The sequence below is a fragment of the Equus asinus genome, chromosome 10 (assembly GCF_041296235.1).
Source record: "Equus asinus isolate D_3611 breed Donkey chromosome 10, EquAss-T2T_v2, whole genome shotgun sequence".
Lineage (NCBI taxonomy): Eukaryota > Metazoa > Chordata > Mammalia > Perissodactyla > Equidae > Equus > Equus asinus.
The window spans coordinates 34,631,869-34,656,927 of NC_091799.1; the positions used below are offsets into that span (position 1 = coordinate 34,631,869).

Below are 25,059 nucleotides of genomic sequence, written 5' to 3' on the forward strand. Positions count from 1 at the left end.
TTCTCAGAAGCCTGATGACGTGTCTTACATCAGATCTCCCTACTGTGGTCTGCCATCACGTCATGGAATTACAGAGCATGTGCATCTTCCTGGTCCCGTGCAGGAGCCTCTACCCACATGTGGCTATTGAAGTTCATCAAAATTAAATACAATTTAACATTCACTTCCTCAAGCCCTGTTTAAGTAATTTCTGGCCCTGCTCACCCCATGCATTGCACGTCGTCAGTTCTTTCTGAGACTCCTCCTTGAGACCTTGTAGGATGTTTCATCCTGGTGCACTTTTTATTTTGCAGCTAAATGTTAAAAGTAGCAAATAACGGTGATTCAGAGGCAGCCTTGCTTGTCTCGGCTTTGCCAGGTGCGCTGACAATAGCTGTCGCACGGGGTCGAGTAGCAGGTGCTTTGCCATCGGGGTGAACAATTGGAAAATCACAGCCCTTGCCGCCTCTCTCAGGGGGCCCCTTCCTGCTGGCGGGGAGCCCCCTTCTGCTGGGTCTGCAGAGGCAGCTGGCCTTCCTGAGAGAGTCCGGGGTCCCTCTATTGCCCAAGGCAAGTTTGATCTGTACTTGGTGAAAAAAAAAACTGTGGAGGTTACTTCTGTGAGTATTTGCAAAATGTTTAAGACTCATTTGACATGTTTTATACAGCAGCTTTGTGTTAAGAGGCAAAAAAGTGTTCTGTCAGAGAAATCAGATGAATACTGTTACAGACAGCGAGGAGGGTTCCTTTTAGAAAGAAGAATTAAGCGTGATGTTCTGTACCCACTTAAACAAGAAGAAAGGGAGAAGGGAAGAGAGCGGTGAGACTGGCTCTGAACCCAGAGTGGCGCAGCTCAGGCTCTCTGAGCGTCGTCTGAGGGCTGGGTCACCGCCGGCTGGTCCGTATTTATAGCCGCACAGCGAAGTCGATGGTTACGGTTCTGCATCCTTGGCAGTTTGCTTTGTGCCCAAGGAGGCCGTCCTTTTTTGTAACCCCAAGCTCCTTTCAGCCTTTCTGTGTTCCTTTCCTGGCTTCAGAGCAAAGGCCAAAATCTGCAGAAGAGGAAGTTTCCTTCGTGGCAGGAAACAAAAACCCACTCCCCACCCCCTCACGCCCCTGGAAAATGGGAGGGGAACATCCCTTTGCAGAGCAGAAACTGAGGGCAGATTACGGTTGTATTTGAAGAACTTTTTTGCTGTTTTATCACAGTTGTTTTGACGGGTCACCAGATGAGATGCTCCTCATTGGGACTTCCTGTCGCCATAACACCCTTGCTATTTGCTGGTCTCTTTTTAGAGACTGCCTGCTTCCGGGACACACGGGAAGCTGTCATTTTTTATGTCAAAACTTTTGTGCACATAACAATGTGAATGCACTTGATGCTACTGAACCGTACACTTAGAAGTGGTTAAGATGGTAAATTTTATATTATGTGTGTTTTGCCACTATTAAAAATATTTTAAGGGCCGGCCTGGTAGTGAAGCCATTAAGTTCACATGTTCCACTTTGGTGGCCTGGGGTTCGCCAGTTCGGATCCCGGGTGCAGACCTACACACCGCTCATCAAGCCATGCTGTGGCAGGCATCCCACATATAAAGTAGAGGAAGATGGGCACGCATGTTAGCTCAGGGCCAGTCTTCTTCAGCAAAAAGAGGAGGATTGGTGGCAGATGTCAGCTCAGGGCTAATCTTCCTCAAAAACAAAACCAAAAAATTCTTTTTAAACTTCTGTGCGTTGAAAAGGACTTTGGCAATCTCTTTCTTTAGCTGAGTCACCAGTGTAGAAATTTCCTCGGCCCTGTCCCTGGTCACCCCGCCGGTGATGGGAGCTCCCCTGTAGTGTGGTAACCTGTTCTGCTGATAGACAGCCCAGTTGTCCACCTCGACGCCGACCCAGCATGATCTTTGCCGTCCACAGGTCCCCGCCTTGAGCATAAATGGCATCCATTTCCAGTGCTACCTGACGACCCCATCTACTGTCCTTTAAATTAGACAAATCTAGTTCCTTCGTCCGCCCTCCGTCCCTGGCTGCTCTGGCTCCCAGAATGGCAGTGACAGCCCCCCTCCTGCCTCAGGGACACCCCTCTCACTTCCACTCCCTCCTCCGCAGTCCTCGGCCTCATCCAGGCTGCACTGTTGTCTTGCTCCCCTCGGCCTGTCCCTTTCTTCGAGCCTTTCGCAGTTACCCTGTGGCATCCTGCTTCCGTGGGGCAGTTCCCCTCCCCTCCCCTCCCCCTCCTCACCCACTAGGCTCTTGCTCAGAAGCACCAAGGAGGGAAGAGGCCCCCTGGGTTTGGCTTCTTCACTCCTGGTGTCCCTGTGCTGCGTCTAGCTGCCTCCTTCCCGCTGCTTCTCGTCATGTCTCATCATGTGATGCTCGTCCTCACCATCTGTCTGTCCGGCCTCCACACTGAGCGGAACGTTGCCGCAGCCCACAGGGAATGTCTGTACACAGTCATATGTTCAATCAATTACGGTCTAAAAGTACCTCTCCATCCTTACTGAGAAAATAAGATTGGGCACATAATGGCTTTGAATACATTATTTTTAGTACTGTGGGCTGTTTTAGATAAACCATTATGTTTTTATACTGAAAAAGAAAAATACTTTAAAACCTAATGTGATGTATCTCTACATTGAAAACTTAGAAATTAAATAAGCATAATGAATATAAAATATATTATAATTTTACTGAAACTGGTCTGTTCTCTTCCAATTTGTCACCTTGTTCTTCTGGGGGTTTTTGGTTACATGCCCTTCACCCTTTCCATTGCTATCACCCTCCAGATTCTTCCATATCTTTGGAGTCTGGATGCTATTTGCTTGCAGCCTCTTCCTATTAAAAGTTCAGGTTCACCCGTAGAACTGGAAGTATTTCCTAAACCCATTTTTGGCTTTGGCTTGTTTAGCAACTGCCAAGCAGCCCCCCTTCCTACCACCAGGGGGATGGATGCTCTTGTAAACGTTAAAACTTAGCAAAGCTGCCCTACCAGGGGGTGAGGGGAAATTGTCTTTTAGATTCCTTTTAAGTGAATTTAAGGCTTGGTCAGTTTCAGTCTGAAAAACAGCTTCAGCTCCACAGTATCCTCTCTAACAGCCTTCCCTCCACCAGCCACTTGAAACCCGTGAGGCCAAACTCTTCTCTGGCGTCAGCTATATTTCTACATTGGTTAGTCTGCCACTGAATTTTTTTTATTCAAATAAATTGAGACTGTGAATCATTCTGTGTGACTATGATACAGATTTTATATTTAAAGTAAGCTAATTTGAACTTGCTAGGAAACAGAGAGAAGCACTATTTTAATGAAATTCATGGATAAGGGCTTGAAATGAAGGCTTCAAGAGGCAGCAGCAACTGTCTGGTTTATGTTTCACTGAATGTCTTTTTCTGCTCACCTCTCGCATCACTTAACCTCACATGAGGTTAGAATGTGGAGAAGCCTGTAAAACAGGAGGAAAACCCCCTGTTCTGTGGACTTTGTAAGGCATCTTTTGTCAGGCCTGCGGCTCTGCAAGTGGTCTAGGGTGGGGGTGCGTGATGCAGAGAAGTTGAGGGTCCTGTAGAGTGATGGTGACGTGGTTAATCCCTGTGGCCCTGTGAGGTTAGACATGGGGGTCTTAGGAGCAGACTTGGTATGGCCTGGAGAGGAGAGATGCTCAGGGACTCACGTCCATCAGACTTGTGTCTGTCAGGTGAAGGGAAAGCTCTGTGACCTCGGGCAACTCATTCCTCAACCACAGTTTCTTCATCTGTGAAGTGGGAGTTGGACCCCATGTCCACAGAGGTCTGTTCAGTTCAAATAGTCTGTAATTCTCTGAGACAGCACTATCCAGTAGAACTTCCTGCAATGATGGGAATATTCTCTAACTATGCTGTTCAATAAAGAAGCCACTAGCCACGTGTGACTGTTGAGCATTTTTGAAATGTGACTGGTATGACTAAGGAACTTCTTGATCTTTATTTAAATTTCAATAGCCACATGTGACCAGTAGCTACCGCACTGGACAGTGCAGCTCTAAGATACAGAAGGACCTATACTCGAGAAGAATAAAACATATCATCTCAGAGTGGGCAGGGAATGGATGTCACCGGCAAATAACACAAACTGGGATTGATAGAAATGGTCCTGAATATGCAGCGTTAGTCCCGTTGCCTTTGGGTAGCCAAGAGTCCTGGGCAACAGGAATGAGAGGAAGGAAAGAAGCTTTCAGAAGGGATGGAGCCCTGTGCATCTGAGTGAGCTTCAGGAGTTAAACCAGCCGAGGAGCTGGCACATTTCCCCATCACCCTTCTAGAGCAGCTGGGAAGGGAGCTGAGTTTTCAGCAGCTCCCAAATCAACACTGCCCTCCTGCCCCTTTTCCCCAAGACCAAAGGGGATAATGTTTAGGCCAGATCGGGGCAGAGGTGGCCAGAGGACTCTGGGAGTGCTGGAGCCCTGGGTTTGACCTTCGGAGCTCTTCTAAGGTTCCAAGGATTCGCGGCAGCTGTGGGATGCCAGGCCTCAACAGTCAGTAATGTTTGCTCTGATACAACATTCATCCAGTTATTAAAATATCTCCTCCTTCCCCATGATGAAGGAGTGTATCCGAGAACAATCCAGCACACAGCTGCCTGACCCGGAAGTCATCCAGTTCTGTGTCTCCGTCTTCAAATGCTCCAGGCTCCTGCTCACCAGATGGCGTCGATCAGCAGTTCTTAGAGGACTTCCACAGGGTGACCAAAGGGGGCTCCAGCGAGGACTCCAGCCAGTACTACTGTGACAAGGTGAGCGAGCTCAGGTCCTGGGGTGCTGAAGGGGCCAGCTGACCCCCCAGGCTTCCCCATGCAGAGGCATCTTGTGGGCAATCAAGTAGTTATGACTCAAAGAACACATGTTATCACCAACTGCTGGAGAGAGAAGTAACATAACTGACCACTTTCCAACATCTTCCAGAACGATAATGGTGATGGCTACTTAGTCTTGATCCGCATCACGCCAGATGAAGACGGAAAATTTGGATTTAATCTAAAGGTATGTTGTGTGATTTATAAGGAAGTTTTATGCTCTGAAGCAATCTTTAGATGAGTTTTTAATTTGCATTCGGAGTGTGCCACATAACTGAGGCTGCATAAGGAAATTGGCTCAGCCTTCGCTGGGGGCAGTTGTTTGTGTGACGATAGCAGCTGTCTCCCGCCGAGTGCCTGCTCCGTGCTTGGTGTTTGGTATGTGCTTGTTTATCTCACCTTACTGGGTTCTCCTAATAAGCAGTCGAGTTGGTATTTTGAAGCCCCTTTTATAGATGCAGACTAAGGCTCAGAGAGATGAGGGCACACTGTTGGCGAGCAGATCTACCCCCTGAAGAGGGGTTAGGAAGAGAACCCCTCAGCATTGCTAATGGCAATAAGAGACACCAGCAGGTCAGGTTGCAGGGCCACCACCCTCCTCCAGCCTGTAGGCAGGGGCTGCAAACTATGGCCTACAGGCCAAAGCTGTCTGTTTTTGTAAATAAAGTTTTATTGGAACACTGCCGCACCCATTCGTTTAAGAATGGTTTATGGCTCCTTTGACACTAGGTGGCAGTGTTGAGCAGTTGCACCTGAGCCCTCTGCTCCACAAAGACTGAAATAGGTACTGTCTGACCCTTTACAGAAAAAATCGACCAGCCCCTACTCCAGAGCAAAGCAAAGTGAGGGCAGGTGGCCTTTGCTGCCCACCCACGGCTGCCACCATGCACTCCTTTCCTGGACCCCAGCAGCCCTGCTGACCACCTGCTCTCAGAGGTCACAGGCCCTCACAGCACGTGACCTTCTCTCCGACTTCTCTCTCCTCCGCTTCAGCCCCCTTTCCAGCAGCACTCAGGGGCTCTGCTTTTGGAGTCCTTCTCCTGGGGGTGTTGGCCTTTTTAAGAAGGAGCATGCTTCGTCCGAGTGCATCTTCAGTTCACCGAACGTGAGGATGGCAGTGGGAGGCCTCTGAGCATCTTCTGGCTAGCCCATCAGACCCCGAGGGGTCAGGAACCTTGTACTGTAATTCTGAAAGGGTGCCGACACCCGAGCTTAGGGTAGGTGAAAGTGAGGTTTGAGCCCTTCCCTGTGCCAGAGAGGCCTGCATGTCTTGTTGCTGTGCGTTGCTCAAGTGTCTTTTAATTTAACATATTTACAGGGAGGAGTGGATCAAAAGATGCCTCTTGTGGTCTCCAGGATAAACCCAGAGTCACCTGTAAGTAAACATGTCCCATCATTTCCCATGTTTGTTTTCCCCTAAATCTAACAGACTTCTATTTCTGCATCTTGTGTCCTTTTTGCTAGTAGCAGAGACTGTGTGTAAATGCATGCATGTGGATGCAAAGAAAGAACGAAGTCCACGTTTTCCAGAACCTCTCTGCTCAGTGTGGTCCCCAAAGGTGCAGTGCCTGCATCCCTGGAAGCTTGTTAGAAATGCAGAGTCTCGGGCTCCCCCCCAGCCCTCCTGAAGCAGCGTCTGCGTTTTTAACAAGATCCCTGGGGGGTTTGTGTGCACATTAAATTTCAGAAGGACTGCTCAGGAGAAGAAAACTCAGGCGGGGGGTTTACTGTTCTGCTCCTTTGGAGTGGACCATGGACCCTGGCCCCCCTCCCCCCACCCTCAGCCTGTGTCTGGGCCTCCTCAGCTGCTCTTTTGGTGTTTAGAGCATCAGAGTCACTGTGCCTCCTGAGATGGTATCTGTTTGGGGGTTTTGCTCTTAAGCAGTCCTTAAGCTTGTAGTTTATTTATGGCCCCTGAATTAAGAAGGCTTTTATGCCTACGCTGTTCATGCCTCTCTTCTCTCCATGATGGTTTCTGCCTTTTGTTGTATGCTTACAAAGCTTTCTCATTGCAAGACAGATAAGTGCTCGCTTTGAGTTGACAAATCAAATTCTAACAGCACATCTAGAAAACAAAAGATGAGAAGCATCATAGTCATTGTGTTCCGGGAATGAGTGAAGGTTGGCTCCTAGGGAAATGGCTCGCGTTGTTCTCTTAGCCTTATTCTGAAATGTTCGTAACCTGTGTTCTGAGCAGCACTTCTTTAAAATCCCACAACCAGCTACCATGTCGACGTAGCCGTGAATGTAAAAATAATGGCGATAATACCTGAGGGAGCAAAGGAGAACTTGATCTTGGTCTCGGGTGTCTGGGCTCAGAGAGCATCACGGTCTCCTCTCGAGGATTGTGTCATGGTAACCGAAGGAACTGGATTTCTCCTCCACGCAGGCAGACACCTGCATTCCTAAGCTGAACGAAGGGGATCAAATCGTGTTAATCAATGGCCGGGACATCTCAGAACACACCCACGACCAGGTGGTGATGTTCATCAAAGCCAGCCGGGAGTCCCACACGCGGGAGCTGGCCCTGGTGATCAGGAGGAAAGGTAACAGCCAGCCGTGGGGGAGGAACCACAGGGCCACTGCCTTAGCACCACTGAGCCTTCGAGGCCCATTCTTCGCGGCCCCTTCTGTGGTGTGAAAATGTTGAGCTTGTAGCCAACATTTGAAAATCAAGAACTTTCACCTAACAACCGGGATGTCTGACTTCTCACTTGAAAGATATGAAGATCTGCCCACGCAGGGCTTGGTCCCTCGTGGCCAGGCCTCTGGAGGTAGGCAGCTCCCACCTGCCCCCTTTAGACAGGACATGAGCCCCCGGTTCCTCCCAGGCTCAGCTTGGCCCGCATCACACACCTTTTGCAGCTGCCTGGCCCTCAGCCGTGTGCATTTTCAGCCCCTTCTGGAAGGATTGGGTTATATGTGATTCGTGTGTGTTTGGTTTGGTTGGCGAGGCAGTGAGCAGAGTGGGGCAGGAGCCTGGCTGCCCCGGGCGACTTCTGACTCAGCCTCCTGCTGGCTGAGGGGCCTGGAGCAGGTTTCTTACCCAGTCCCTTTGTTTCCTTTCGCGTAAAGGGAGGGTCCCAGTGGCTCCTGCTTCACGGGGTTCTTGTGCAGATTAAATGATACTCATTCTGGAAAGCGCCTAGAATGCTACCGGGTCCATGGTAGGCGTTCAAAGGATGGCCTCTATGGAATACCATTACTTTTGTTGTTGTCATTGTCATTGTTGTTACAAAACAATAAGCCTAGTCCTTGAAGCCTCCTGCCCAGCTTTGAGCTGCTGAAGGTAAATGCAGTGTGTGACTCGAAGCCCTGGCCCTGCGTCTCTGTGCCGGCCTCACACCCGCACGCCTGCCTTCTGTGTTCCCACCAAGGCTCCAAGGCCAGAGCCGTCCAGTGGCAGCTCTTGCCCCACCTCCTCCAGGAAGCCTTACTGGATCTCTCCAGATCCCTGCCCACTGCTCCATGCCCAGCCAATCCCAGCACCATGCTTGGCGCCCAGTAGGTGTTCAGTAGTAATAGTAGCTGCTGTCTGTGGGGCACCAATGAAGAACCTTGCGCTAGTCTAATTGCTTTACATAATGATCCTCTTCAGTTTTCATCATGCCATTATAAGGCTAGTATCATTATCCCCAAGTGAGGAAATAGGGAAACCAAGTCACAGACAGGTTAAGTAAGTTGCCTGGTAAGGCCGCATGATAATAGGGGCCAAAGGAATCTGGCGATTGGGAGCAGTCTCTCCATCACACGATGTGCCCTGTGGCGAGCTGGCCATAATAGGGGGATGGTGGGAGAGCATGCTGGGGAGGGGAGTCCCCCACTGGCCCACGGCAAGGGGTTGGGGGCCTGTTTGAGGTGAGGAAAACAGAGGTATACAGACTATTAGAGCTAAAAAAGTAGTGCCACTGGTTTTCTTTGACTGTAATAATAAGTTCATCTTAAACATTTAAGTGAAAAATATATGTTGATTTAGAAAACGGTAGCATAGGAAGTAGCAGACATGACAGAAGTCACGAAAATAGCAGAAGAGCTGAGCTGCGGTCAGTGAGAAGAATGTGCTCTTTAGGGTCAGACATGTGGAACGAATTCCCATGTCCCGCTCTGACAGTCCGGGTCCCCTTGGACAACTTTGTCATGAGAGTCAGTTCCTCATCTGTAAAAGAAGGATAAAGACAGCCAATTCCGAATTGTAAGGATTCAGTTCAACCATGTGGGGAAATGCCAAACTTATCATTTTCCTTCTCCTTTCCTGTTCTCTTGAAGGCAGTAGGGAGCCATTGAAGTCTTTTGAGTAAGGGAGTGACTTTCTGAGTGGAAAGGGAAGATTCAGGGACGATCTCAGTTTCCAGTGTGGGAGATTGGAGGAGGAAGTGACAGTAGACAGAGGCACGTGAGGCTGGGGAGGTAGTGTGCTGGATGGGGGAAGCGGGGGGCCTAGGTGATTTTTACCCTCACTGAGTTTGCCCTGAAGGGAGCATCTGTACTGAAGAAGCAGGGCCAAGACACAGAGGAGATGTCACGACTAGAGATGTTTCCTTGCAAGCCTCCACCTAAACATGGAGTTAGAGACTGAGGGACGAGGGTGTCATGGAGGGAGCGCCAGACCTCACATTGGCGCCCGCCCAGGAAAATGCCACTTCTGAAAAGGAGCGAATGACAAGGGCCGGAGAAGGCAGGGGGAGCGGGCTGGGTGGGAGAAGAGCTGTTGGCTTTGAAAGCTTTCTTTCCCTTTCTCTTACCTTTGGCAAAAGCTCTGAGTCCTAAACACTAGCATTTAAAACTAACCAGGAAGATTAGTATGTCATTGTGTATAATTAGCGCTTATTGAATCATTCAACAAGAAGTAGTGTCTTTGGTGAAAATGATTACCATGTGCTTAATCATTTAATAAGATGTTTTAAGCCATCTGCATTCAGGTGTCAGAAGTGTAATTTTGGGGAGGAAACAGATGAAGCAGGGGGTTGCCGCACGGGCCAGACACAGTCTTTCTCGTCCGCTGCAGCTGTGCACTCATTTGCTGACATCAAATCGGAAGATGAGCTGAACGAGCTTTTCCCAGAGGCCATTTTCCCCGTGTGTCCGGAGGGTGGGGACACTCTGGAGGGATCCATGGAACAGCTAAAGAAGGGCCTCGAAAGTGGCACGGTGCTGATCCAGTTTGAGGTAAGAGACACCCAAGGGCCGACTCCCCCGGCCTGGGCCCTGTCAGTTGCTGCTGAGTCCCTGGGTGGCCTGTCTAATCGTGGGCTCAGAGCGGCGGGGCAGCAGAGTGGGCCGCAAAGCAGGGGCTGGGACCACAGCCCGTCCCTGAACTCTGCCTCACCCTCTCGTTCTGGCAGCGTTCGGTAGTCATGGAGAAGCGTGTCAGAAATCCAGGAGGAGGGACTCTGAGCATATTTAGCTGCCAACATAAAAGCTCAAAACACTCAGCAGTAGAAGGTAGAGGAGAGGCGGCGTGGGTGAGCGCCCGGCGGAGGATGACGGGCCCAGTTCCTGACCCCGCCAGGCACACTCTGTAATTTGGAGCAGGTCGTATCATCACGTGAGGGCGTGACGGCTTACCTTCCCAAGTCCCCCAGAAACATGTGACGATGAGGAGAAACCAAAGTCAGACCCTGTCTTCCTTCCCCAGGAGGGACTTCTAATCACAGGATTGAGACTCTTGACAAAGGTACACAGAGAGACTAGGACCAAAAGAGACTCTGTTTTTAAGTCAGTTTTACTGATGACTAATAGAACGAAAATAGAATGCATTTATCTTCCCTTTTTGGTTTTTTTTTTTTGGTGAAAAAGACTGTCCCTGAGCTAACATCTTCCTCTTTTTGCTTGAGAAAGATTGTTGCTGAGCTAATATCTGTGCCAGTCTTCCTCTATTTTGTATGTTGGACGCTGCCACAGCATGGTTTGATGACAGTGTGTAGGTCCGTGCCCAGGATCAGAACCCGTGAACCTGCGGCCACTGAAGTGGAGCGTGCAAACTCAACCACTATGCCACCAGGCCAGCCCCTCAAATTTTTTAAAGGTAGAGGAAAGCGGAGTAGTTCATGCAATAAAAGATAACAGAAGAGCACAAAGAAGCATAAACTAGACTGATAAAAGAAAATAGATCATGATTAATGACAACATATACAGTCTGGATTCATAAATTAGGAAAGAGGGTCTCAGATCGGATTCAAAAGCAGACATCAGCAGCGTGTTGTTTATTAGAAAGCCATACAAAGGAAAAGTCACAGAAACAAAACTAGGAAGGTTGTCAAATGTGTGTGACGGCATATTGATTCAGAAAAGCATAAGGAATATGAATATCAAACACGGAATGCAAAGCAGAGTATGGAGTGGGAGAAAGGTTCATTTCATAATGGTGTAAGGAATAGAATGTAAGTGAGATACGTTATTAGAGCAATGTGTGTTGAACAACAGTAGAAAGTAAAACCCAAAAGTGAAGATCATTGACCCCACCCCCAAAAATCATTAAAGAATTTTAAACTTAACAGCCTTGACAGATAATATAGACAAAAAATAAGTTCCTATCTTGTGGAAATGAAATCAGAGTAAGAGGATAGGAATAATATAATTACTTGGGTAGAATTGATAGACGTATACTGAATATCTACAAAGAGAAATAGCCCTTTTTTCCAGCGGCCTGTGGGAGGCTGTGTAGGCTTCAGATTTTAAAGGAAGAAAATGTCAAGATCATGTTCTCTGGCCTCGCGTTGCAAAAAAAAAAAAAAAAAACCCTCAAAATTGAAATACATTTTAAAGACTATAATTCAATAGTTTTAAACACCCTCCAAAGTAATTGAAACAAGAACTTAAAAACCAGTTGCAAAATATATCAGTTTTGTCCTTTGGTACTGGGGGGGACTTGAAAGGGGAAAGGCAGTGTGGAGTGAGTCATCTCTTCATTCATCCAGCAAGTGTGTATTAGGTGTTTACCATGTGCCAAACCCTGGGTCAGGAACACAGTGAAGGAAGGAGAAGGGGGATTTCTGGCCCCAAGGAGCTTACCGTCCAATTTTGGGGTATTTGAGGGCGTGTATCACAAGTCCGAGAAACAGCTAAAGACCAAGACGGGGCAAGAGTTCATTACACAGAACGTAGGAACTGGAGGTAAGAGAGTTCCGGAAGGTCGTCTGGGATGAGATGTAGTGTTAATAGGATGGAGGGGCTTAAGTGCTGAGGGGACGATGTTGAGGGAAGGTCATAGCCTGAATGCAGATGAAGCTCACAGGGTGTCAGCACAGGGAAACAGGCCTACCTGGGGTGAGCCGCGGCCAGGAGTCCTGGGCCATGTCTCCAGGTGATGCAAGGCCTTCAGCCCAGGTCAGACTGTTTCTCTTTGGTCACGTTGTCCACAAGGAGGCGCTGTGGGCTGTCCAAGAGGAAAAAGACCAAGCCTGGTCTTCAGCAGTGCTCTGGAAAATCCCCTCCCCTCGGGTGGCTCTGTTTTTATGTGTTACAGACTGGAATCCCATGTAAGATTTTCTGCGAACCTGGTTCACTGAACTTCATTAAGAAGTTTAGAAATGCTGTAGAGAGAAGTACCCACCCGCCCCCTGTGTTTTGAGTAGTGTTTCTCACAGGGGACGCTGACCACCTGTATGGAAATTCACTGAGCAGCGTGTTAAACTGGGCCCAGCCCACAGCTGTGGAATCAGCTGCCCTGGGAGGGGGCCTAGGTGTTGGTACCCTTCACAAGATCACCAGGAGGTTTTGATGCAGAAGCTGCTCCAGAGGACCAGAGGGTAAAGCTAGGACCAGAACCATCGTCCTGCTGCTGCCCATCCCAGGTCTTGTCTTTAGAGCTTATAGTTGGACTATAGCATAAGAAATGGAGAACAGAGAAATTTTAAGGTTTTAGTATGTACCTATTTCCTTCATATGGTCCGTCCACTTCCTAGAAATTAAGTAGGAAAGCCTTTATAAATAACATCTGCAGAATTCCAAAGTGCGGAACAGAGAACCGCAGAGCTGCCCTATGATGGAGCGCTGGGGTGCATGGACCCCTGCTTCTTCAGGCTCCCTGCCCACACCCCAAGGAACCCTCGACTGTGGGACGTGGTTGAACAACCACTGTTATAGATGAAGAGTCTTACCCAGCTGCTAGAGGAGAGGAATCCTAAGGGAAGCCAGATCCACCGGGAAACTAACACAAAAGGAAACCTTTAGTGAGCACGTACTGTGGGCATCCCCTCACAGAATCGTCAGAGCAGCCCCTGTCGATGCTGTCATTGCCCTGTTCTCTGGATGCGGGAGCAGGGTCTCAGAGAGGTGCTCTCGCAGGCAGTGGCACAGCCTGATTGGAAGCCAGGCAGGCCAACTCAAGAGCCTGTTCTCTTAACTACTATGGAAGCAACAAAATGGGTTTACCTGTGAGAGCTGTCATTAGATTAGTACAACATCAGAGCTAGAGAAGACCTGAGAAGCTGTCTAGCCATACGGAGCCAGACAGGCTTTAAATCCTGGCTCCACCACTCCCTCCCTTTGTGACCTCAGGCACGTCCCTTAACCTCTGTGGCCTCTCCTTCCCCGTCTATGAATTGGATGTCTCATGGGTTGGTTATCTCATTGAACCCTTACAAATACTTAATGCACTGTCTGGCACATGGTAAGAGCACAATAAAAAGTAACAACTATTATTTATGATAAAGAGAAGCTCCAAGAGTTTAAAGAATGTGCTTAGCCCCCACATAAGACGTGGGCGTGTTGCTCTGGGTTTGGAACCTGAGGCTGTCTGGCTCCAGTGTCATGGTGGTTCTGGTTCTCTCCTGCTCCTCCAGTGCCATTGGCAGGTGGCTGTCTTGGCTGATGGGGGATGTGCTCTGGCTAGGAGCAGGAAGAGGAGCTGGTCCCCAGCAGGTGCCCATACCACCCACTCCACCACACAGAGGGCTGGCCCTGGGGGATCCGGGCCGTGCATGGAATGCCTCCTGCCATAGCAAGCTGATTTTCAGCGAAGCTTGCTTTGAAGCATGTTTTTATTAAGGGAATTCCCCTGTCCCTCCTGTGGCGTTTGGGTAAACAGTTACAAATGTGCTCCAGAAAGCATTTGGTCCCAGCTGTAATAAAGTCACACTTAATGATAATTAGCACTTTGGCATCTACTGAGTGTGTTTCACATGTGTTGTCTCAGTTGACTCTTACAGCTGTTCCATGAAATGTGGCCAGAATGGTTATATAGATAGAGAAAATGAGGCTCAGGGGCTAAGGGACTTGCCCAGTGTCACCCAGCTGGTCAGAGAGAGCGCTAGGATTAGAATCTACGTTAAAAGTCTAGTCCTTTGTCGGGACTCACCGTTGCAGGCTGTGACCCAGCTCTTCCCGCAGCCTCCCGCCTCCGACATGAGCCCTTCCCTCCAGGAGCTGCAGTGAGCTCCTCAGTGTGAGCGGTCTGGCAGCGTTTGTGATCAGCCTCAAACTGCCTAAACGCTCTGCTCTGTTCAGCCAATGGAAGGCGCCCCTCTGTCTCTCCTGTGCAGGAGAAGATCTTCGTTCACACGGCTCCAAGTCCTTCACCACCTCCAGGACACACTCTTCCTTTAAAGAACTCGTCAATTCAGCCACAGTTTCGTTCCTTCCTGAGAGTAACTGGTGGCTCGTTTCATGCTTTCCCTGAGTTGAGCTTTCTGTTTAAGCAAGTGAAAGGAGACGCGTTCGGTATAGATATCCCTGGATGAAAGCCAGGTGGTCATGCTAACTTGTCCTTCGTTTGAGAACTGGCTTCCCAGCAAAAAAAGGACCCATGTGCCCATTCTCATCCAGTGGCCAGGTGACTTGCAACTTCTCTGCCACCTTGCCCAGCTAAGACCTCTTTGGAGACTGTAGAATGGTGTTGATAGAAAATGAGGAATGTTGAGGCTGGCCCAGTGGCGTAGTGGTCAAGTTCGCGTGCTCCACTTCGGCGGTCCAGGGTTTGCAGGTTCGGATCCCAGGCGCAGACCTAGCACCGCTCATCAGGCCACACCGTGGCAGCATCCCACATAAAATAGAGGGAGACTGGCACAGATGTTAGCTAAGGGCCCATCTTCCTCTAGCAAGAAGGGGAAGACTGGCAACAGATGTTACCACGGGGCCAATATTTCTCAAAAGAGAAAAAGAAAATGGGTGTCTATCCTCCTCCCTCCCCAGACTGGTGAGTTAGAACAGTGAGTACGAGACTCCACCAAAAGGTCTGGTCAATCTCAGGTGCCCTTGCCCCTCCCACGGCGGCATCTGCTGTCTTTACCACCCAGGAGCCATCTTCTCTCTTCTGACTCCTTTTTCCTTAACTCGCTCCTACTCTGCCCATTACAGGAAACATCCATTAGTGTCAAAACAAGTGACTCACCGGCTCCTTTGGCCGCTGTCAAAGTTGCTTTGGAAGGACAAAGATAGCTGAAGACTCACTGAGAGGTTTAAATTGATACACGTAGAAATTAGGGCAATTGTACCATCGAGATTAGAACCCATGCCTAAAAAGCATTTTCGAAAATTTCCGAAGAGTTTTTTCTTAAGATAGGAAAACATGATATAATGTCTGTGGAATACAGAGAGCAGACTCTGAGGGCTTTGCATTTCAAGTGCCAGGGGTCCCTTTAAAGGAGGTGCCACCCCAACTTGCCACGTATTTATCTGTGAAAGGGACGCAGCAAGAATGCTGGAGGATGCCAGCAGTGGGATCTGCACCAGGGACTGTGTATGTAAAGCAGCACTACTGAGGCTCCCCAAATTACCAGCAACGATGTCAGCTCATCTCGGCGAACCTTGATGGGAAGGTGGGGAGAGGCTTCAAGCCCCCTCTGGACGGTGGCCCTTGCCCTCTGGCTGGGTCAGGTACGAGGGAAAAGGGAAGTGCCCCATGTGGATGAACTGCCCATAAGTAGTGAATTATGATGTCTACAAACAGGTCCTAGGAAAAGAACCTCTGGAGGCCTTCGTGAAAAACGAGTTCCCCTTGGCTTAATTATACGGCTCTGCATGCCGCCTCTTGTTGTGCTTTACTCGAGGGCTTTGCTCACTTTGTCCAAAGCAGCAGCTCCCAGGATTCCTTCACTCTACAGAGTTTTATTAAGCACCTGCTGTGTGCCAGGCACCATGTTGGCCTAGGCTTTATGGTGGTGAACACCACCAACAGGATACCTGCCTTCGTGGAGACTGCCGGTTGGTGCTCCATCCAGGAAGCAGAGAGTAAACAGCCGTTTTGGAAGTCGTTGGCCCACAGTAGACTCTGAGGGCATGAAAGAGAGTCTCTTTCTGTTTGCTTTCGCCTTACCCATTGTCCCTTCAGTTGCCCCCTCTTTTTTCTTCCCCCCTCTTTTTTCTTCCCCCCTCTTGGGTTCTTAGCCTTCAAGAATTGCAGTGAGAATTCCCCCTTCATCTGGTCATGCAGTTGGAGTGCTTGCTTGCACTGTGTGGGGCCTTGCCAGCATCCTCCTCCAACCTCATTGGGTATCCGGAGCCCTCATGAGAAGCATTGATTAGATTTCACGTCTTGGGTTGGCTGAGAAGTCTGAGGAGATCGGAATCATCTGATGCCCTGTCTCTAATATTAGATGGCTTTTTCGCAGAAGTGTTTGAGCTGGAACACCATGTCTTACCCATCCTACCCACCCAGTGCTGGAGAGCTCTAGCTCCCGCTGTTCAATTTTCTGCCTTCGGAGGCCAGAGCTGGCGATATTGACACTGCAATTTAAGTACGGTTGTTCCATAGCAACCTCTCTAGCAATCTTTTTATAATTTATCCTTAGTTTCTCAGCTTCTTAGAACTACACTCTGATAAGATGAGAACAAAGCACTTTAGGACATAAAAGTTAATAGTTTTTAATAAAAGTAAGCGGTCTTATGACCCTCTGTCCCTGTGACTGTCTCCAGCCCCCTGATTGTTCTCATTCTAGGGCAGAATTTAAGGGATCTGTGACTGGGAGCTCTTGTCCACCTCACACACCTTCAGTCTGGGAGTAACCAAAGCAAACTGTATTATTCCAAAGAGTAGTTCTTGAAAGAGCCTTGTCTCATCCTGGCTAATACAATAGTCTAACTCATCTCCCGCCATCCCTGACCTTTCCAGGAGGACGTACCTGTGTTGCTAACACATCACTTTCTACCCTGGACCACCCTTCTCAGGGCAGTATTTTCATACCCAGGCGGCCAAGCAGCTCACAAGGTCTGGAGAAGAGTCAATAAATTAAAGGAACTTGAAAACCAACTCTTCAGAAACTGTGTGACTAGGACTGAAGTGATTCCGTGGAAATAGGAGCCTATGTTGGCCGTGGCAAGGCAGACATAAATATGAGTGTGTTGTCAAACCTTCTAAAGGCCCTCAAAAATCTTAGCTTTGTTCACCCAGCTTTTTGTAAAATTTTTTATTTAATTGTATATAATATAGACTTTTGTTGCAGTTGTTTTCTTAAGAAATAATTCACATTGTAGTAATTCAAGTAATTCAGCAATAACCAAAGTAAAATTAATAGTTTCCTGACCCCCGTCTCCTATAGCTTCTTTCTTTTTGGTATAATTTTTTTTTTTTTTTTTACTGTCTTTTTTTTTTTGAGGAAGATTAGCCCTGAGCTAACTACTGCCAATCGTCCTCTTTTTGCTGAGGAAGACTGGCCCTGAGCTAGCATCCATGCCCGTCTTCCTCTCCTCCATACCTGGGATGCCTACCACAGCATGGCTTTTTGCCAAGCGGTGCCACGTCCACACCCAGGATCAGAACCGGTGAACTCCGGGCCGCTGAGAAGCAGAACGTGTGAACTTAACTGCTGCGCCACCAGGCCAGCCCCTCTTTTTGGTATAATTTACAAATAACAACTTGGTGTGTATCCTTTTATATTTGTTCCAATGCTCATACAAATGTACTTTATACAAACACATATACATGAGAGCACACACATACATTATACACAATTTGTGTGTATGCTGTTATGTATAGAAATGCAATCACCACTCTATATAATAATCTGTAACTTGCATTTTTCACTTAAAAATAGATGACTGGACATCCTTCAAAATCTGCACTTTCAGTCTATCTTATTCCCGCATATAATTTTGTGGTATGACTGTACCATCATTTAAGTCAACACTTCTCCCTGTTGGGGAATATTCAGGCTGTTTCCAGTTTTCTGCTAATAAAAAGATTGCTACAGATAAAAATTTTTAATATCTTTATGTATTTCTGTCAGATAAAGCCCAGGATGTACACATTTAAACATTTTTAAACACTGCTATCATACTTTTTATTTTATTTCAGTACTTTCTAATCCTATCAGTAGATCGTAACTGCTCAGATGCGTTTGTGTACTGATTATAATTAAAGGTTTTTGCTAGATCTGTGCTTTTCTGCTAGACCGTCTCAAGTTGATTACATTTACATTTTTATTTGAAAAGTCTTTTTTTTACCTCCAGGTTAGCGTTACTGATTATATTCACTTAATTTGGATTTTGCGTTGATGCAGTTAGTCAGAACCGAAATATCATTTAGGGGAATTTGACTCACATATTCTCCTTCCACAATGAAATCAAAACCTCAAATAAATTAGGAATTTATTTCTCCAAGACCAGTGCTCTAACCCCTGAGCTGTAGGGCTATGAATTTTTCTGGAATGAGCTCAGAGTCCATTAAAGCTCACAGAAACTTAAGAAGTTATTTAGTGGCTACTTGATTGTTAGGAACTGAAATCGTAAAGATGATCAGTAGCTGAGCTAAGGGAGAAATTGGAAATTCTAACTATTTGGTAAATGTATAAGAGATGACACAATTGTTGTTACCCAAAGTCTCTATGCTACTTCTCTCCTGGCAATTTCTATGCAATTTGTTTAGTGAAAAAAAACTAATAAGAGGAGACAACCAACAGGGGCCAGTTTACCAAACAAATACAATTTGCAAAAATATAGGGGAGAAAATAATGTTCAGCCTCCATATTCAAATTGCAAACACATTTTAGTTGATGGTGTTGGCCACAATTTGGGGAACTAACCATTCTCATACGTCCCTCTAGAGCAACTTGGTTAAAAACATGCTTGATGCAGAAATTCTGTTCCTGGGAATTTATGAGACTAAAAAAAAATGAAAACAGCCTAATTAAAAAGACTGGAGTTTGGGGCTGGCCCCGTGGCCGAGTGGTTAAGTTTGTGAGCTCCACTGCAGCGGCCCAGGGTTTTGCCAGTTTGGATCCTGGGCACAAACATGGCACCGCTCATCAGACCATGCTGGGGCGGCGTCCCACATAACACAACTAGAAGGACCCACAACCGAAATATACAACTATGAACTGAGGGGCTTTGGGGAAAAGAAGGAAAAAATAAAATCTTAAAAAAAAAAAAGAGTAGAGGTAAAAGTAAATTATGAAAAACTATTCAGCCAGGAAAAATCGTGTGTATAGAGAATATCTGGAATATTTAATGACACAGGAAACTAGATTCTATATAAGTAGGGAAAAACAGGCTTCAGAATTATGGTAATGTTCCCCAGAACACTTCTTGTGAGATGCGAGATCCTCCCTGGCCACATCAGCTTGAGAAATAGCTGGTCAGAATTAAATGAGCTCGTGCACTGCAGGACTTGTCATCTTGGAGATTCCTACAACATTTCTTTGACTTTGAAACTTTTTCTAAGGACTACCCATTAGCTTCTTTCAAAACACTTGGGTTCCATAGAACATAGTATGGGAAGTGCTAATATATAGTTCAGTTTCATTGTTTTTCTTGAAAATATAGTGTGTATGTGTGTTTACATATATACTTATGTATGTTTGTATACATGTATGTACAGGAAAACATAAGCTGGAGAAAATATATGAAAAGGGTCATCTCAGGATTGTGAAATTACTGGTAATTTTTTTATACTAGTCTGAAGTTCCCGAATTTTCTTTTTAAAAAACAAAATAGATCACTTCCAATACTGAAAAAAAGTGCTGTTTTTAAATTCTCAGTAAGTTCGTAAAACCACTGGTGAATAGTATTTGACTCGAGTTCAAAGTCAGGAGGAATAGTTGTGTAGAAAAGAAAACTCAAGGAGGCAGGAGGCAGCCTGGGGAGGGGACTGGATGTGTCTGTGGCCTCGATAGTGGTGGTGGCCTCACGGGTGTATACTGACTGCAAACTCATCGTGTTGTGTGTATTAAATATGTACCACGCTTTACATGTCAGTCACGCCTCAATAAAGTAGTTTCAAAGAAAAAGAAAACTCAAGCATTGGAGTCAGATCTGAGGTCAGCCTCTAGTTTGTGATCTTGAACAAAGAGTTTAATCTCTGCCCCTCGCCTGCAAGATAAGGATCCTATTACTCTGAGGGAGCTGTTGTCAAAATCATGTCAAGTATCACACAAATGTGTGTACTATGTGCTTGTAGACATGCAAAGATTGTTTTAATTAGGTTTCTTGCTAGTGATTGCCTTTAGAGGGAAATACCTCTTTAAATGAAGTTTACTGTGTGTTTGGAATAAATATTTTTACTGTGGAAATATACTTGAAGCGATGAATGAAATGTTCTTGTTCTTAAGCAAAGAATATGGTTCACTCCATTGAATTGGATGGAAATGTTTTTAGACTAATGTAAATGATTTCCATTTAATTTTGAGTCAGGATTCTTTTTTTCCCCCATTACTTGATTTTACCATTTGTCAAATAGTTGTCATAAAGATGAAGTTTTACTTACTGTGATCCATTATCTGTGACTCAGACCCCTTCCTGTGACTTTTTTCCCCCAAAGATCCTCCTGTTAAAAAACAAAAACTGAAGAATTGAGTCAATTTCTCATGGGATTGGAGAATTTCTTGTTGGGAAGATTTTTCTTTTACTGTAACACATAATCACTTTTAAGTGTTAAGATTTTGGTGCCAGGTGTGTTCAAATTTACCGGTAAAGCATGTTTTCACACTCCTTCCACCACTGTTTTTCGCAATGCTTTTTGACTTCTCTCTTTGTCATATAGCAACTCTACAGAAAGAAGCCCGGTTTAGCCATCACATTTGCAAAGCTGCCTCAAAATTTGGACAAAAACCGATATAAAGATGTGCTGCCTTGTGAGTATCCAGCGTGAATGCCCCCTCCCCCCACACACACTCAGATAATGTTTCCCCTTTCAAAACAGATTGTCTGGTATTCTGGACCGATTTTCAGTGTGTCTGTAAACACCATCGTCTTTATTGCAGCCATTTCAGACTCTGAACAGTTGGGGAATGGTGTTTATGCTAATGAGGCGGGAGCTGCAGATGGGGTGGAGAACTGAACTCTTGTTTACTTGGTGCGATAAAAATAACGCTCGGAATCATCGGTGGATTTTTTTTCTCCCCCACAGATGACACCACCCGGGTCTTACTGCAGGGAAACGAAGATTATATTAACGCGAGCTCTGTGAATGTAAGTCCGGACCCTGGATAATAAGAAAGAGCACATTAATCGTTGTAACGGGCACGGTAATGGCGTGTGTCGTGCTCTGCGGTTGACCAAGTGCTTTCCTGTTCCCTGCCTCCTTTCAGCACCCCACCAGCCTTGAGGGAAGGCAGAATAGTCTGTTTACAGAGGACAAAACTAAGGTTCAGAGAGATTACATAATTTGAAAAGTCACAAAGCTAACAGAAGGTGAGACCAAAACTCCAATTCCATGTCTCTGACTCCATCGTCCACACGCCTTCTGTCCTCAACTGCTGACATTTAGGTGTTTTGGGGTTTTTTTGTTTTTGTTTTGCCAGTGGTATGTTTGTAACTTCGTGTTTCCCCCCATGTTATTACTGTATATCCTGCATAAAAAGAAAAGTAAAACCACCTCTGTGCATATAAACCAAAGAGAAAGGGTAAAAGATTTTACATGTTGTAGGAAAAGCGTTCATTTCACTCTGAAAGTGCATCTTGGGCAACTCACTTGGCCTCTCTGAACCTCAGTTTCTTCATCTAAACAGGCGGTCACACACTTTTTCTGTAGAGGGCCAGATAGCAGATATTTTGGTCTTTGCGAGCCAAGAGGTAAAACTGAGGATATTGCTTAGGTCCTTATATAACCACTTACAATGCAACCATGTAAAGATATTAAAAAACCACTCTGAGCTTGCAAAGCCGCAGCCAGATTTTGCCCTCAGGCCCCAGTTTGCCAACACCTGATCTAAAGGAACAGATGATTTCTTAAGTGAAGTTCTCAAGTTACAGCAAAAGATCAAGAAGTACCCTAATGAAAGTGGGTCTGATCAGTGATTCCACTTACTCCAAAAGCATCTGTGGGATTCGTTGACCCTCACTCAACATTCCTGGTGTCTTGAAAGCAGAGCGTCAGAAATGGGGAGGGAGGTGGGTAAGACCATGCAGTCCAGTCTCCTTGAGTTATGGGAGAGGGGGAGGTGCTGAGACCAGGGCTCAGGAAGCCATCAACCTGAACACCAACCAAACCATGAGTGCGGCACCTCGTGCCTCCCAGAGCGTGAGTGAATCCCATGGCCACTGCGAAGCCCAGCGGGTTCTGAGCGTTCGCTCATAGAACTCGGTTCAGAAGGCAAGAAGTAAACACAGAGCGGGATGGGAGGGAGACGCTGAGGGCAGCTGAAAACATTTAACGTGAAACAATTCAAATAGTAGCATGGTGAGGTGACGGCGGTGTCCATTAACTTGACTGTGGTAATCATTTCACAATGTATACACATATCAAACCATGCTGTTGTTCACTTTAAATCTATACAATTTCTATTTGTCAGTTATACCTCTATAAAGCTGGGGGGAAAAAAGATTGATCATCACAATGACATAAGCATTGGCAGCCATGCAGAAAGCAGGTGATGGCATAAATCTGTATGGTTTATGCTTCAAAGAAAATAAGTAGAGTTTGATAGAAAATCCTGCGTAAGGAAATACTTGGGCATGAGGGTTGGTGTGTGTTGCTGAAAATGCAGATGCCCAATACTAATCATATTTAGGATTCAGCATTGAAGGTCATTTAAACTCTTCTGCCATCTTGTAGGCACGTTTCTGATTATTGCCTATGGGTACCATACAGTTTTCCCTTAAATGTCTAATGCTAGCATTATTGTCAAATCTCTTTCAAGGACTTTTAAAAATAGCTTTTTCTCTGATTTTATTTTATTGGCCAGAAATTGTTAGAGAGATTATTCTGGTGTGATGTCATTGCCGACAGGAAGAGTTTACGATCCAGTTCCTCGCAGCAGTAACAGATTCTAATACCTTACCAATCTCTTGCCAGATGGAAATTCCTCCTGCTCACCTTGTGAACAAGTACATTGCCACTCAGGGCCCCCTGCCACATACCTGTGCACAATTCTGGCAAGTCATCTGGGATCAGAAGTTATCACTCATCGTCATGTTGACGACTCTCACAGAGCGAGGGCGGGTAAGTGGCCAGGTTTCCAATTCAAATGTGGAAATTGGAGTGAATTGAAATTGAAAATTTCCGATTCATGCTCTGTGGAACATGAATCTCAGAGCTGGAAAGGGTCTTAAATGTTGCCCAGTCCAGCCCCTCCATGACCCACAGAGCTACTGAGGGACACCTCCAATGACAGGAAGCTCAGCATTCCTCCTGCCCACTGCCTGGCCTTCCCCGGGCTGAGGAATGATCAGACAGCCCCTCCCAGTCCTGACTGGGGTGCAACAGAAGACAGAAGGCAGTTCCCCTTACTTTATCTCACCTGCCCCAAAGCCCCTGCGTTGGCTGTGGCCTCACCCGCCCAGGACACGTGCGGGTCCTGAGAGGAGCAGTGTGGGTGCCAGGTTCTCACTGGCCATAAAAAGTAGGAGAAATTATATCTTCTGTCAGCCTCTACTTGTGCTGCAGCAAAACCAGATGCAAGAGAGGTAAGGGGCTTAATTAGGAGAGTAATGGACACATAATGCGCTTAGCAGGGCCTGTGTTTTCCGTAGGAACAGATCACTGATGACATAACAGAAGTCAGCATGCGGGGGTACATGTATTGTGAGTTCTCTAACTTGTGCGTACATCTGGATATCTTCGTTATGAAACGTTTATTCAGAAACACATTCCAAGATCAAATATAAATTAGTTTTGAACCACCTATTCAAATGATCTGTGTGCCACTTCCAGGCCTGTCCTCAGTACGTAGTTCAGAGTGCCAAATGGATCCAGGCTGAAAGTCAGCATACACGGGGTTGGAACGGACGGTACATTTGAGGAGATGAGTCTACCCTCTCCCTTGAAAGGGCAACATAAGAATTCCCGCTAATTCTGCAGAGCCCTGTGGATTGCCAAGGGCTTTTACGTGTGTTGTTCCAAGCATCAGGCTGCCCACCTGTTAAGCACTTCCGGGGTCCATCCTGTGGGCGTTCAGCTCTGATTTCAGACATTCCTCCTCACAACAAGCTGAAATCCTCATTGCTTTGAGCCTCCATGCTACCTGCTTCTCCCACCTGGAAGACAGAATAATTGACCACTGTCTTCTGCACAGACATCTTCCAGATCTTAGACTTATGAAAGGTAATAAGCTCAGCTTCCATTAGCTTATGCTCAGTGAAAATTGTCTGGTCTTTGTCTCGATGTTGCTGTCGAGCCGGTTCTCCCATTTTGTACTCATGCCCTTGACTCTTGACATCTACGTACAGCACGCTGGCGGGGCTCTGGAGCCAGACAATCTGGGTTCAAAACATGGTTCCCCTGGAGCAAGTTACTTACCCTCTTTGACCCTCAGCTTTCCTGTCTGTAAAATGGAGATGATGTTAGTGCCCACCCTGGGGGGTTTGTAAAGACAGACAGTATATCTAAAGAGCTTAGAGAACAGCATGTTGCAAGTGTCTGGCAAATGTTAGCTATTGTTGTGTGTGTGTGTGTGATCGTCATCGTCATCATCACTGGTTGGATTCAGCCATCAGGTCTGGCCTTCCAAGTGCTCTTTGGGGCTTTTTGGGGTTTCCTTCTCTCGTTCTTCGTGTTGGCTATCACTCTTAGCTTGTCACTCAGAGTTTTGATCAGAATCTCTTCTCATCACATAAGTCAAACTTAAAGGTCCTCAAGAGGCAGTGGTAACCTCCTTCTAGAATGCTGAGTCAGAGGTGTTGAGGGCACTCTTTGGGGAGCAGTTGTTAATTCTCCCAGCTCCGCTCCCAGCCCCTGCCGTCTCTCCATCTCGTCTACCTGGTTACCATGAGAGACCGTCAGTGGCTTTCCCGAAATCACGTGCCAACAGGTCTATGGCATCGCCTGGCCTCCGTGTCTAGAAGTCTCGTTTTTGCCTATTTTAAATTTTTGTCTATATTTTTTGTTTCTTGTGATTTCCCAATCTTGTTTTGAATAGGAAATGAAACTACCGGGAACTCTTTTG

At 46.6% G+C, this 25,059-nt stretch overlaps 1 protein-coding gene across 9 annotated transcripts in view; it reads left to right on the forward strand.

Moving 5' to 3' along the window:
- The window catches only part of PTPN3 (protein tyrosine phosphatase non-receptor type 3), a 139,098-nt gene that overhangs the window by 104,929 nt on the left and 9,110 nt on the right, over positions 1-25,059 (forward strand). For all 9 annotated transcript variants that reach the window (XM_044779077.2, XM_044779079.2, XM_044779075.2 and 6 more), the window contains 8 exons: positions 4,558-4,744; positions 4,914-4,991; positions 6,123-6,179; positions 7,194-7,350; positions 9,810-9,970; positions 20,718-20,808; positions 21,084-21,145; positions 22,971-23,117. In XM_044779077.2, coding sequence (XP_044635012.1) covers positions 4,558-4,744; positions 4,914-4,991; positions 6,123-6,179; positions 7,194-7,350; positions 9,810-9,970; positions 20,718-20,808; positions 21,084-21,145; positions 22,971-23,117 — 940 coding nt within the window. The remainder of the gene's footprint in view (positions 1-4,557; positions 4,745-4,913; positions 4,992-6,122; positions 6,180-7,193; positions 7,351-9,809; positions 9,971-20,717; positions 20,809-21,083; positions 21,146-22,970; positions 23,118-25,059) is intronic.